Source organism: Mus musculus, chromosome 1, assembly GCF_000001635.26.
Source record: "Mus musculus strain C57BL/6J chromosome 1, GRCm38.p6 C57BL/6J".
Classification (NCBI taxonomy): domain Eukaryota; kingdom Metazoa; phylum Chordata; class Mammalia; order Rodentia; family Muridae; genus Mus; species Mus musculus.
In genome coordinates this window covers 125,386,467-125,400,656 of record NC_000067.6, presented here as the reverse complement: position 1 = coordinate 125,400,656, position 14,190 = coordinate 125,386,467, and the positions used below count along the sequence as shown (strand labels likewise).

At 42.3% G+C, this 14,190-nt stretch overlaps 1 protein-coding gene across 3 annotated transcripts in view; it reads left to right on the top strand.

The window, feature by feature from the left end:
* Window positions 1-7,752, top strand: part of Actr3 (ARP3 actin-related protein 3) — a 42,823-nt gene extending 35,071 nt beyond the window's left edge. For all 3 annotated transcript variants that reach the window (NM_001205386.1, NM_001205385.1, NM_023735.2), the window contains 4 exons: window positions 3,113-3,205; window positions 3,425-3,550; window positions 5,506-5,589; window positions 6,567-7,752. In NM_001205386.1, coding sequence (NP_001192315.1) covers window positions 3,113-3,205; window positions 3,425-3,550; window positions 5,506-5,589; window positions 6,567-6,662 — 399 coding nt within the window. In that variant the 3' untranslated portion in view covers window positions 6,663-7,752. The remainder of the gene's footprint in view (window positions 1-3,112; window positions 3,206-3,424; window positions 3,551-5,505; window positions 5,590-6,566) is intronic.
* The last annotated feature ends 6,438 nt before the right edge of the window (window positions 7,753-14,190 follow it).

The window sequence follows — 14,190 nt, the reverse complement described above, 5'->3', positions numbered from 1 at the left end:
AGTGTATTTGGAACTTTAAATTTTTTTTTTAAAGAAAAATTTAGCCGGGCATGGTGGCACACGCCTTTAATCCCAGCACTCAGGAGGCAGAGGCAGGCGGATTTCTGAGTTCAAGGCCAGCCTGGTCTACAGAGTGAGTTCCAGGACACAGCCAGGACTACACAGGGAAACCCTGTCTGGAAAACAAAAAACAAAAAACAAACAAAAAAAAATTAAAGCCATTTTATACTTTAAATTTATGAATATATTTCTAACTATGACACAGACATGGGGTATTGTATTTATTTGATATGTTCAGTCTACCTGAATAATCCTCCTTTAATAGCCTCTTAGAACATTCTCAACAGCTTGTGCGGCTGAGACCTGACCAGGGAACAGTTAGACTAATACTTAAAAGGAAGCTGAAGGAAGGAAGGGCCAAGAATTAGTTTGGGGGAACCACTGTTGAGTTTATTAAATTTTTGAGGAAATTTTAATTTTTCTTTAACCCGTTTATATTAACCTGACCTTCTTTTTCCTTAATTAGATTATTATTTATGTATGTGGATGTTTTGTCTGCATGTACATCTATGCACCATTGCCCTGCTTTGTGCCCATGGAAAACAGAAGAGGGCATTCATTGATCATCCAGACCTGGAGTCATAGATGGTTGTGAGCTGTCACACTTGTGGGTCCTGGGGTTCCCCCTGGAAGAACAGCCAGTACTCTTAACTGCTGAGCTATCTCTCTAGCTCTAAATATTTAAAATTTTTAAATTTATATTTATATTTATGGGTGTATGTGGGTACACTTGAATGCAGGTACCTGCCAAGGCCAGAATTGGATCTTCTAGAGGGTCAATCTTCCTGGAGCTACTTAAAGGCAATTGTGAGCTTCCCCCACATAGGGGCTGGGAACTGAACTCAGGTCCTCTGCAAGGGTAGCACACACCTTTAACCACTTGCCACCATTCTGATTTTCATTTGGGAGATTCTGCATTGTAGTGGATAGGCCCTATATTCCAACAGATAGGCCCAAGTTAAACTTCATTTCTTTCTGTATCAGAATTTCCATGGTGGATACAGAGTATAGGAACATAGAGAGTTTTGTAAAGTTTTACTTTTGTGCATTCCTGGTTAAAGACTAAAAACTGGAAGTTGTGTCCACACCTGTAATCCCAACACTCAGTAGGTTAAGGTAGGAGGATTACCGAAAATTCTGGGTCAGCCTAAGCTTCTTAGAAAAATTGTGGGTCAGTAAAAATCAGACATGAGGAGATGGAGTGCAGTGCAAAGGATGCAGACACAGCTGTGATGTGCACAGCCAGCCCTGCTCTCTCGCCTTCTGTTCACAGTATAGCAGATAAGATGAGCAAGATTATGGGAAAGGTTAACAATATATCATAGGAGAAGTGTGTGTGTGTGTGTGTGTGTGTGTGTGTGTGCGTGTGTGTGTGGCTGTGGCTGTTTTAGGTAAATATTAGTGATGACAAAGGGCAATGAAGAGACTTTACTAGTTATGCTTAACAGTGGAAGGGTTTTGTAGAAATCAGTGTAATAAAAAAGATTTTTCTGTCAAATTGTTACTTTCTAGATTTGGGGAAATTAAGTGTTTGTTAAACAAACAAAATAAAACCAGTGCCAGGTTCTGAAGTTAAAGTATTACCATGGGCTTATTATTACCACAGTGCTTTGAGAACTAAGGGCTCTTCACTGTTTGCAGTCTAAAGCCAACAAAGATTGTATGTAGTCACAAATGCCATCTTGGACAGTAGTCTCAAGTTCTGTTTTGGTTTCTTTTACAGTCAGCCTGCCTCTGACTGCATATGAGCTTGTCTTTAAATGACTCGTCTAGAGCTAGCCAAGCTGAGCTCTGTTTTCTATTTCCTTATAATGCAGAGTTGGGATCTACTTTACATGTAGCGGTCTACAAACATGTGGCATGTTGGTTTGCTTTTGAGCATCACATATTAGATAGAGAGGGCTTTATTTTGGCTATGATGAATAATACTAAATACATCACTGACTCTTTGTCTTCATCTGTTGATAAAGTCCTTGAGAATATTATAAAGTACTGCATACTGAACTATTGCTCCTAAGGAAAGAAAAAGATAGTTTTCTGTCCCTTGTCAAGTTTTCTCCATCCTATCTGCATACCTCTGGTCTGTGTGTTCATCTGTTTGAAATAATTGTTGACATCCATTCTGCTATCTATGTCTTAAAGATGCTGCGTAACGCGCACTTTGTTGGTAAGACACACCCCAGACTTCTTCCTAGACACAGGTCTACACGTCAGCATGTGCTGTGGATGGGGTCTAATCATCGGGGTCACATCAGGATCATAGCAGGGGAATACTAACCCTAAACTGTACCACGCTGTTCAGCGTCAACCAGGAACGTACAAGTACGCACTTGGATTGAAAGTGCTGCTGCCCTGTGTATGTGGAAATGAGTGTAACCTGTTCATATGAGGGTAGCAAGTCAGTTTGCAGATGCAGAATCTAATGACTAGGTGTACAACATCTTACTTACTGGTGGACCATTGGTGGTTATTTTCACCTTTTTATAGATTTTATTTTATGTGTGTGTTTTGTAAGCATGTATGTCTGTGTACTACATATGTGCCTATTGCTTGTAGAGGTCAAAAGAGGGCATTGGATCCCCTAGAACTGGAATTAAAGGAGGGAGCCAGCGTGTATGTTTTGGAAACAGACCCAGGTCCCTCTGCAAGAACAACAAATGTTTTACATTGTTGAGCCATTTCTCTAGCACCTTTTCACTGTGGTGAAGTTTTACATAAAGTATATAGATCAGAGTTCCCTTTGGGAATGTTTGAAGAAGAGCCAATGGTGTGTGGCTCCTTGGATCTTTGACAGCTGTTGCCAGATTGTTTTCCTCTTCGGGTATTCTCTTAGCTGTGTACAGAAGTTCCTATTGTATATCTACTGTCTCATAGTACAGGCATGGCTTGTTAATTGAATCTTGCCTGACTTCTATCCTCAGTAGCTGTAGTATGTTGGTCACCATGGTCCTTTCACTCCTGAGCTGGATTGTTATTAACTTGAACATTACACTAACACAATGTTAACATAACAATTCTATACACTCATGTATAAAATATACTTAATTTTCAGTTTGCTAATCCAGATTTTACACAACCTATCTCAGAAGTTGTAGATGAAGTCATTCAGAATTGCCCCATTGATGTCCGGCGTCCTCTCTACAAGGTTAGTGTTTACAGCAAAAACTGGAGTTTTAAGTTTTCTTTTCATAATATTTAATAGCATATTTTAAAGCCTTTATTCTTGTTCATTGTTGAATATTAGAGAATTGTGTCTTAGAAAAGACACAATTGAATTCTTGTATATTTGTCTCTAGATTGCTTCTCTTTTAAAATAAAGATCATAATTTTTGGTTTTTTTTGTTTTTGTTTTCTACCACCACAGAACATTGTCCTCTCTGGTGGTTCAACCATGTTCAGGGACTTTGGACGTCGTTTGCAAAGAGATTTGAAGAGAACTGTAGATGCCAGGCTGAAGTTAAGCGAGGAGCTGAGTGGTGGTAGATTGAAGGTTGGTTTTCTCAACCATTGACAGAGAATGTGGAAGACCCCCTTGTTACTGCATTCTGGACAGGAATGTTTGCCAGCTCTCACTTAGGAGCATTAAGACAATCATGCCAGGCGTCCTGCTGGAAGGTAGCCACTATCCCTAGAATCATGGGTGCAGTTTGTTGCTTGGTACTTTGCTCTGGTTTGAGCTCTGTTGAGAAATGACAAAATGTCACAGCTCAGGCAGACTGCTTGTGCAAAAAAGGTTTTTATGTTTGCTTTCCTCCTCAACCAACCAATTCTTCTGACACTCACATAACTCCACTGTGTGAAAGGCTGACTTGTGTTTCACAGATATAGTTTTAAATCTGTGTAGCAGGGCCTGGTGAGATGCTTGTTGTACACACCCAGTGACCTGACCTGAGTTTGATCCCTAGAATCCATAGAAAGGTGAAAGGAAAGAAGCAACTCTCAGTGTTATCCTCTGTCCTCCTCAAGCATACCATGACACACACATAAAAGTTTAAATTCTGACTTAGGGGAATTCATACATTGATTATAAACACAAGGTATGGCTGTTGACCTAAGACATATTTCACCAGTTGATTTAAGAATGATCTGTCAAGCCAAAGGAAAACAGAATAAAATTAAAAACAGAAGAAAACAAAAACAATGTTATATTATTTAGTCAAGGAACATACATTCCTCTTTCTCTCTCTCTCTCTCTCTCTCTCCTCTCTCTCTCTCCCTCTCTCCCTCTCCCTCCCCCTCCCCCCTCCCTCCCTCTCTCTCTTCCTCCCTCCCTCCCTCCCTCCCTCCCTCCCTCCCTCCCTCTCTTCCTTCCTCCCTTCCTCCCTCCCTCCCTCCCTCCCTCCCTCCCTCCCTCCCTCCCTCCCTCCCTCCCTTCCTCCCTTCCTTCCTTCCATAATTTGGGGTGGTGTGTGTGTACACGCATGCACCTGTGTGCTTGCATTCACACATGTTGAGATCAAAGGATAACTTGAATGAGTTGGTTTGATCCTTTTACCATGTGGGTGGGTCCTGTGGGCAAACTCAGATTGATAACAAATGCCTTTTAACACTGAGCCATCTTGCTGGCCTATTCTCCAGTTAAGGAGCTCTAGGAAGCTTCACTTTGCTCACTGTTTCCTAGCCTGGACATATTTGAAGAGTTCAGGCTGTGTATTTTCTGAACTTTGTCTTGGTATGGGTCTGTTTGGTGTTCCTTCTGGGTGGGTGTAGTTTGTGCTTTGACAGTCACATCACAGAAGCGTTTTCATGTCAGTTTTACTGCGTTTTGTCAGAGAATGCATTGACTTTAACTGCTTGGTAGAGGCTTCCTGCCAGTTTTCTTCTGTGTATAGCCTGTTACCTTTGCATTCCCATGTGTAGAAACTTAAGAGGAGGCTGTCAGGCCATATAGCTGTTCTGTGCTTCATGAGACTTTTCAACCAGCAGTTTTAACATTCATTCTTGTTTTCCTGAAATAGTTGTGGCTGAGGTAGTTGCCAAAAGTACAGTTAACTTGTTCCTGTTTGTGGCTGAAGTAGTTGCCAAAAATAGAGTTAGTTTCTGTCTGCCCTGGTTTTGCCCCATGCATGTCTCCTTATATGTATTTGATTTATATGTTTAGTATTTAATTATACATGATTTATGGAGTACAGTGTGATAATTTGATACATGTATGCAAGTTGTAAGATCAAAGCAAGGTAATAGCATTTCAGTTTCTTTAAACACGCATCATTGTATTTGGAGCCTCTCAACTCCGGTGTGGTAGGGCAAATACTGGTGCTATGCTGTGTGTACTGACAAGTGTGGTCATCTTCATCTGCTGTTCCATCACACCCACTCTAGATAATCTCAGGTCCTGAGTTCTGTCCCTTGGACTTTATAATTATTATTTTTGTGTATGCGCATTTAAACTTAATTGATTGAGAAATTGGTATTTGAATTTACTGTTACTTTGTTACTTTTTAGCCCAAGCCTATTGATGTACAAGTTATTACACACCATATGCAGCGGTATGCAGTCTGGTTTGGAGGGTCAATGCTGGCTTCCACGGTTCGTAAATTTATCTGTAAACTTTTATATTTTATAAAAATAAGAAAGTAAAAATTGTGTGTGTCAGTTGTGTGTGTGTGTGTGTGTGTATAACACACATAGTATTTATATTTGGAAGTCATTTCACTTTATTGTTGTTCTTTTTACCTTGTCCTTACTAGATATTATATACTTCAGAGTGAGCTTATTATACTTTATTTTAACATTTATTATAGGGAAAATTCTTTTAAATGTGTAGAAACAGTATTCACCAGAAGGTTATTGGTATTTCTGTTTAAATATCTAAAAATATTAAAGAAAACGTTAGGTTTCATTGCAATGTTTGAAACAGAATAAAGAGAATTATTCCAGAATCCTCTTTCCAGAACAAAACATGCTCCCTTAGAACATGTTCTAATATAATTAGTATAGTAAATATTTCTGCAGTTGTATTAGGGCATGGGCTATTAAGATACAGAATCTTTTATGTAAGTTACTAGATTTGCAGCGTTGGATATAAACCATTTAAAACAAGCAAAGATTGGTTTCTCTCTTAATTTAGTCCTCTGCAGTTGGGCTGCATTGTTGGGTGCGTGTGTGATTTGCCCTTTAGAATGCAGTCATGCACCAGGTGAAAAGGGAGGGCACAGGCATGCTGATAGTGTAGGCTCTTGTCCTTCAGATTCCTGTCCCAATTTAAATCTAGATTTCCCAAGTGGAAAAGCCCAGCAGAACAGACTACATGTCAGAACCCCGCAGAGACAGGTGTCGAGTGAACGGTGGGTTGTGAATTAATGGCCCTGGAGTTCCGGCAGATTTGTCTATCCTAGATTTTAATCTTGGTTTTTAGAGTTCTGAGCTTTGTCCAAAAGCCATGAATCGACTGATAAATATTGTTTATTTAACACGAGTTTAAAAGTATTTCTTTTATAGACTGTTGGAAAATAGGAGAATTTGACCTCTCAAATGCATTGTTCTGTTTTTTTTTTTTCTTCCAGCCTGAGTTCTACCAAGTATGCCACACCAAAAAGGATTATGAAGAAATTGGACCTAGCATTTGTCGTCACAATCCAGTGTTTGGAGTCATGTCCTAAAGTTGACTTCTTGTTGATTGGGTTAGGGAGATGGAAATGAGATAATCTTTCTGATGACCTGTTTTTGTCTGAATGGATGGTTCTGAGGTTTTTAACCAAACATGATCATACAGGAATATTTAATGAGTGTGTCAACATGCAGATGTAGAAGAGAGCTAAGACGATTGTTTTCCTTTAGGTTGAATATTTGAATCTTATGTGTATCAAAAAAGAAATGGGTTTTAGTTCTTTCTTTGCCCTGATATTTTGTATATTATTGACTTACCCAGTGTGCTGGGCTCAGTGGGTGTGTAGAGAGCTCTGTAATGCCTGATTGGGCACTGCTGAGTGGGTAGTGCCTGAGCTTGTTTATATTTCATACTTTTTTATACTTTGAGGAAAAAAAGTCAAAGAAAAACTGTAGTATTGGAGGGAAACAATGTGACCAAGGAAAAGATGAGTTCAACAAGCAGCCTCATGGGACTTGGCGCACACTCTGGGTTCCAGTTATCTCGAGCTGCTCCACCCCTCCCCAGCCCAACGGTTCTCTCTGCAAATGCTTGGATCTAAGAAGCTAGTCTCCTGGGTTAGCCGATGCCTGCCCTGCTTTCTGGTTACTTACATTCTGTTTCTTGCTTTAAAAGAAGGACAAGACTGTTGGACCAGTATTGCAATTCTGTAGAGTCGTTTCTTATTAAAACAATAATGTGATTACCAAAATTGGCATATTTAAGGCCTAATGCCATTCTAATAAAGGCAAAAAATTTCTTTTTACTACTTGTTTCAGGCTCTTTGATCTCTTTATAAGTTAACTAATACGTCTATTTTCTTCAGATTCTGCAGTAGCTCTTTAAAAGCACAGCGGTTGGATAGCAAGCTGACTTTTTTATGTGCTCTGTACAAATAATTGTGAACTTTTAATATGTTGAGTGCTTTCATTTTGATAACTGGATCTCCATTTGATATTTCATTTGTATAACTCATTTGCAGTCTGAATTTTTTTTAGTGCCAGTCCCTGACATATCATGAAAAGTTGGTTTTCTTTGCATTTTCAAATATCTGGATCATGAAGAAAAAGTGATGACAATAAATTAAAATTGAATTACCCTTCCTGATGGTTTTTCTTCGTGCAGTGGAGTTCAACTGGCTGTCTACATGCTTGATAGGATTTTTGTTTCTGGAGAAATGATGGCATGTGTTTAAGTCTCTGGCATGTGTGTGGTAGAGAATTTCTTGTGAACATAAGATTTTCCAGTTTGTAGAACAGCAAATGGGATATGTTTTATAATCTATAACACTTAAATCAGCACTGTCAGTAATAACAATGTAATGTACAAAACACAGTAGAATTAGGAATGCCTCCATTACATGTCCTTAAAGAGCTTTTTTGGTCTGTTGCAGTAAATCTACACAGACAAACTTGGGAACTGAACCTTAGTTCTTATGTAAAGTCTATCAGGATATTTGTAATTTTATTATTTTACCTGAGAATGACAGGGTGTAAGAAGTTGAATCATATGTTTCATGAGCATGTTCCATAAGTCAGAGTGGGTTTCTTCCTCGCCCTTGCTCTCTGGTGGAAACATCTCTGGCCCAATTATATGTAGTCAAGGATATTTGTCTTCTTGCAGAAGCCACTCCTTCAGTTCCCAGCACCCACGCTGGGTGGCCAACAGCCAGTTCTAGGGAACATGGCACCCTCTTTTGACCTTTGCGGGGAATGGGCAGAACACATGCAGGAGTATGCTTACATACTTCCAGGCAAACTAGTCACATATATAAAAAGATTAAAAAAAAACTTTACAATTACATATACTCTTTTTGGTGGTGGTGGTAGTGGTGGTGGTTGTAGGGTAATCTAGAATGACAAGTTTAAAAAATCATGTCCTCTGACTCTATGAGGAAACTGGTCAGAAACTTTAGGCCTAGGCTTGTTGGAGGGCACAGGAAGAAGACCTGGGCTCTGTTTCCCAGTATGCATTTTGGTCTGTGTCTGGAGGAGTAAGCTATACCTTGCCTGATGTTTAGCGTGTGTGTCTGTCTGAGCACCTGTACCTGTGTGAATTCAGGAATGCCAGGAGGCTTTAGGTAACCTCTGAGCACGTTGTACCTCCTCATTTTGAACAGGATCTCTCCTGAACCTGGGACCCAGGTTCTCTTTCCTAGCTAGGCTGGATGCCAACCAGAGCCTGTCAGTTCTCCTTTTTGACTGTGGGGTTACAGATGTAGCGGTATTTCCGTGGGTGCTTTTACTCACCAAATCATCTCTCCATCTCCCAAAGACCTATTCTGACTCCCTACGATGGTCCAAGCTTTGTGCTCAGCTTCGAGGCCATAGCAGGACAGTGTTCAGAGGTTATCTCTGACGTATCACTTTCGAGCCTATTTTAAAGAAATTCTCTGGGTTATATCTGTTCTTAAATAGGTCATTTATTTGGTACTTTATGTTCTTAAAATCTGCCTTAAATTTTATCCTTTTCAAGACTATCAGGTGAAAACATATCAGCTCTTGTCTTCATTCCATTTCCTGTTAGAGTCATAAAATACCCTGGAGAATACAGTTATAGGAAGGAAGGGTGTATTTGGCTCACAGTTTCCATGGCGCTGTTGTAGGGATGTCAGTGTGGCAGGCAGGAACCTGAAGAAGCTGGTCGCATCCTGTCCAGTCAGGAGAACCGAAGGCATGTGCGCACACGCATGCGTGTTTCATAGGCTGTGGCACCCATCATTCTGAATTGTATCATGATGTTGGAACACTGAACCACCACAGCTCTCATTCACATTTGGTCTGAGCAGCTCTCTCTCTTTGTACTTACTTCTCATGAAATTGAAGCTGGCCTTGCTTGGGGGCACTGGAAGCATGAGTAAATGGACTTAAATGCTTTTATCTGAGTAGGAAATGAGTTCCTAAGCCCATTGCCTTTTCATTCAACCGTTAGGATCCCACACTCCCTATTTTTCATCTTTGTGTATGTTTATATAATGTATACATGCTTGTGTGTGTACATGAGTCTGAGGGCCTGTGCAATGGTCTGTGTGTGTCATCATGGAGGTCAGAGGACAACTACAAATGTTAGTCCTCATTCTTCACCTTGTTTGAGACTTCTATGCTTTGCCACTCTGGGCTAGTTTAAGAGCTTTTTCCAGGGGCTCTTCTGTTTCTGTTTCCCACCTCTCCCAAGTGAGTGTTAATAGTACTGATATTACTGCATCTGGCGGGCTCTAGGGATTCAAACTTGTCCTCACGTTTGATGGCAAGCACCCTTACCCACTGCATTGTCTCCATGGCTTGGATTCTGTTATACAATGGGGTAGCTACTTGTCTTCAACCCATTTCACAAGAAATTACTTTTTACACAGTGTATGCCAGGAGGTAGGAGTGGCAGCTATAGCTGCTGAGCTTAGTCACCCCGTTCTGCCAGCTACTGAGGTTAGTCTCTCCTGCCAGCTGCTGAGCTTAGTCCCCTCCCCTGCCTTTGCCAGCTGCTGGGCTTAGTCCCTCCTGCCAGCTGCTGAGGGTAGTCTCTCCTGCCAGCTGCTGAACTTAGTCACCCCGTTCTGCCAGCTGCTGAGGTTAGTCATCCCCTTCTGCCAGCTGCTGAGGTTAGTCATCCCCTTCTGCCAGCTGCTGAGCTTAGTCATTCCCTTCTGCCAGCTGCTGAGCTTAGTCATTCCCTTCTGCCAGCTGCTGAGCTTAGTCACCCCGTTCTGCCAGATGCTGAGGTTAGTCTCTCCTGCCAGATGCTGAGCTTAGTCCCCTCCCCTGCCTTTGCCAGCTGCTGGGCTTAGTCCCTCCTGCCAGCTGCTGAGGGTAGTCTCTCCTGCCAGCTGCTGAACTTAGTCACCCCGTTCTGCCAGCTGCTGAGGTTAGTCATCCCCTTCTGCCAGCTGCTGAGGGTAGTCATCCCCTTCTGCCAGCTGCTGAGGTTAGTCATCCCCTTCTGCCAGCTGCTGAGCTTAGTCATTCCCTTCTGCCAGCTGCTGAGGTTAGTCATCCCCTTCTACCAGCTACTGAGCTTAGTCACCCCCTTCTGCCAGCTGCTGAACTTAGTCACCCCCTTCTGCCAGCTGCTGAGGTTAGTCATCCCCTTCTACCAGCTACTGAGCTTAGTCACCCCCTTCTGCCAGCTGCTGAGCTTAGTCACCCCCTTCTGCCAGCTGCTGAGCTTAGTCACCCCCTCCTGCCAGCTGCTGAGCTTAGTCACCCCCTTCTGCCAGCTGCTGAACTTAGTCACCCCCTTCTGCCAGCTGCTGAGCTTAGTCATCCCCTTCTGCCAGCTACTGAGCTTAGTCCTCTCATCTGCCTGCCACTGCTGTTCTCTGTGCTGCAAACCAAAAGTAAGTAAACTTAGTTACCCGAATATTGTCTCCTCTTATCTGAAGGGTATATAATTTCAGTGAAAATGGAAGTGTTCTTAAGGTTCTTATCATGTTACACAGTGAGATTTATTGGTTATCATTTGGAATGTCTAAGGTAACAAACACTTTTCCAGTTGCTGGACATATGATAGTGAACAAAGCAATGTGATTTTTCCATCTGCAACTTAAAGATTGTTAAGAATGTTCTCCCAAGCCTGGCAGTGGTGGCGCACGCCTTTAATCCCAGCACTTGGGAGGCAGAGGCAGGCGGATTTCTGAGTCAGAAATGGTCAGCCTGGTCGACAGTGAGTTCCAGAACAGCCAGGGCTATACAAAGAAACCCTGTGTGTTAGAGAGAGAGAGAGAGAGAGAGAGAGAGAGAAACAGAGAGAGAGAGAGAGAGAGACGGGGGGGGGGGAGAGAGATTGTGTGCTTATGTATACATGTATATATACTCTGTGTGTGTGTGTGTGTGTGTGTGTGTGTGTGAGGAGAGAGAGAGAGAGCGCGCGCGCCCATGAAAGCCAGAGGAGGTGTCAAAGCCCCTGTGGCTGGTGTTAAAGGTGGTTTTAAGGTGTATGCTATGGTGCTCAGGACCTGTGCATTGTAACTGCTGAGCCATCTCTGCACCTCAGGCACACTCTCTATTTAGGACTATCGAGATGGCTCAGCTAGTGGAGGCTCTTGGTGTCCAGCCTGGTGACCTAGATTTTAAGCCCTGGTTTGAAGAAGACAACCAACTCGTGTAAGTGGTCCTCTGACCTCATGTACACTGTGGCTCAAACATACACATAATTTTTAGAAGAATGTTTTCATCTAAATTTTGTAAGTACTATATACTATGCTCACAAAATCCGATTCTACGCAGAATTATGAACTACACATTCTAGCCTGAGTTCTGTGAATAGCTGTCTCTTGTGCTCTCCATTTTGGTTTAGACCCCTCCAGACCAACACAAACAACCCCTTGCAGTGTGTTAATAGTAAAACGTTTTGTTTGTTCTGAGATACAAAGGGCCTTTGCTCGAGGGGGCATTGCGGGTTAAGCACAGTGCTCCCTCCCAACACTTACTTTCTCTTCTCTATAAAGACTGTGATTGTTTAATGCTGACATGTTAAAGCTGACATGTTTGAATACACACTTAAGCAATAAAAAATATTGAGCAGGAAATAAACAAAACAAAACAAAAACCATATGCTTAGACTAGGACCAGACAGAAAAGACCCTCATTTTCCCCATCCACACAAAGACAAAATTGGAAGGATGCTGGTTTGAAAGTGTTCTTTTCCATAAATGGGGTTTACAGAGAAAGCCACATGTATAGCTGTCTTTTTTCCTTTGGGGGAAAAAAAATCACCCTTGTGATTTTTGGCTGAAGAGAAGGCTCAGTGGTTAAGAGCTTGTGTGTGCGAATTTCTTGGTCTGATTTCCAGAACCCACGCTGACAACAAGCAACTGCTTGTGGGGTGTGTGTCTTGTCCACTCTGCTGCCCTCATCAAGACAGGAGCAGAGCATAGGTCAGCCAGCCTGGAGGAAGTGGCATAGCTACACCTTCAAGAGACCCTCCCTGATAACCAGGCAGAAGGGGAGAACTAAGCCCCCAGAGTTGTCCACACATGCAATACACAATTAAAAAAAATAATTAAAAGAAAATTCACCTTTGTATAAGGAATGACTCTGCTGCGTGAATTCCTAGTGTAAGCCTGGTAAAATGTTAATTCCACTTGGGGAAGCACCCGGCCTTCATCTAGCATAGGGAGTGGCAGCTCTAACCTTGAGTTTCCTGGGTGTCATGTACTGGCTTTGATGCCATTGAAACATTGTTACTTGTAATTAGGTTCAGCCTCTCACCCCCACTAAAAGAGCTGGAGGAACTCGTCATTGCTGAGTTATCTCTCCAGTCCCTTAACTAAACCTGCAGAAATACTTGAAGTCATTCGAGTTACTAGCCACTATTTTTAAAAAGTATTTGATAATTGCACATGTAAGATCAATGAACAAGTGTTTCTTTTTTTTTTTTTCCTATTTTGGCAATTCTGAATTTAGCATTAAATACACTGGTGTGTATATTTGTAGCATAACACACATGCACACACCCATTTGCTTTCCCTATCCTATTTTCCACTTTGACAGGTTTTGTGTGTAGACACTTTTCTCCTGCAAAAGACTACCTGCCACTTAATTTTTATCTAGGTCTTGGCCAGCGTTGGGCATAGGGCAGACAGGGGTTGAATCAATACTTCCTACATTGGCCCCAAGAAGCATTTGCTTCAGTTATGTCCCTGGAACTGTCTCCAAGCTTGGATGGTAACAGATGGTGTGTGGTACCCTTTTCATCGAAATCCCACCTCTGGTAAAACACACATTACCCTTAGGCAATGAGGCCCTGTACAATCCAAGCTCGCTATAGTTCCGCCGTCTGCAGTCACCTGAATGTCAATGGATAGATGTGTTCATTCTGATATGTGCTAAGTGCTTATGAGTCTCCATGGGTAGCATCCTCATAGATGAACTACAGGGGGTTGTAAGCCATCAGATTACACCCCAAGGAGACACAGCGTGGCATCTGCAGTTGAAAATGTTCGGAAGTGAATGTGCCATCATTCATCCTGACTTAATTTGTCTTTCAGACTTCCACGTGTTTACATTTGGTTTTCAGTGCGAAGGAAACCATCAGTTATCAATTAGCAATGTTTCCAATGCTGGCTCAGTAGGGAAAGTGCTTGCCATTGCGAGTATGAAGACCCCACTTTGCTCTTCGCACAGCTGTTAAAGCTGGGCACTGCAATGCCTGCTTGTAACCCCAGTTTGGGGGAGACATAGACAGGATGACCCCAAAGGTCTGCTGGTCAGCCAGTGCAGCCAGGGAACTCCAGATTCAACGAGAGATCTTGTTTAAAAAACAAACAAACAAGTAATACCAGCAAGATGTCTCAGCAGGTAAAGTCCCATGTTGAGCAAACTTGAGGACTTAGAGTCAATCTTTAAACCCCCCAAAAGTTGGGAGAAGCTAACTGTCTTGCAGGCTGCCCTCTGACCTCCACATGACCTCCACATGTGCACTGTGGCGCACATGCCCCGACCCTAGCAGGTTACCAGGCTTTGGGGCAATGCCGTTACCCACTGAGGGAAACCTTTAAGATGTTCTGTTGCACCACGGTTGGAGAGACAGGTGGATCAGGGCAGGCT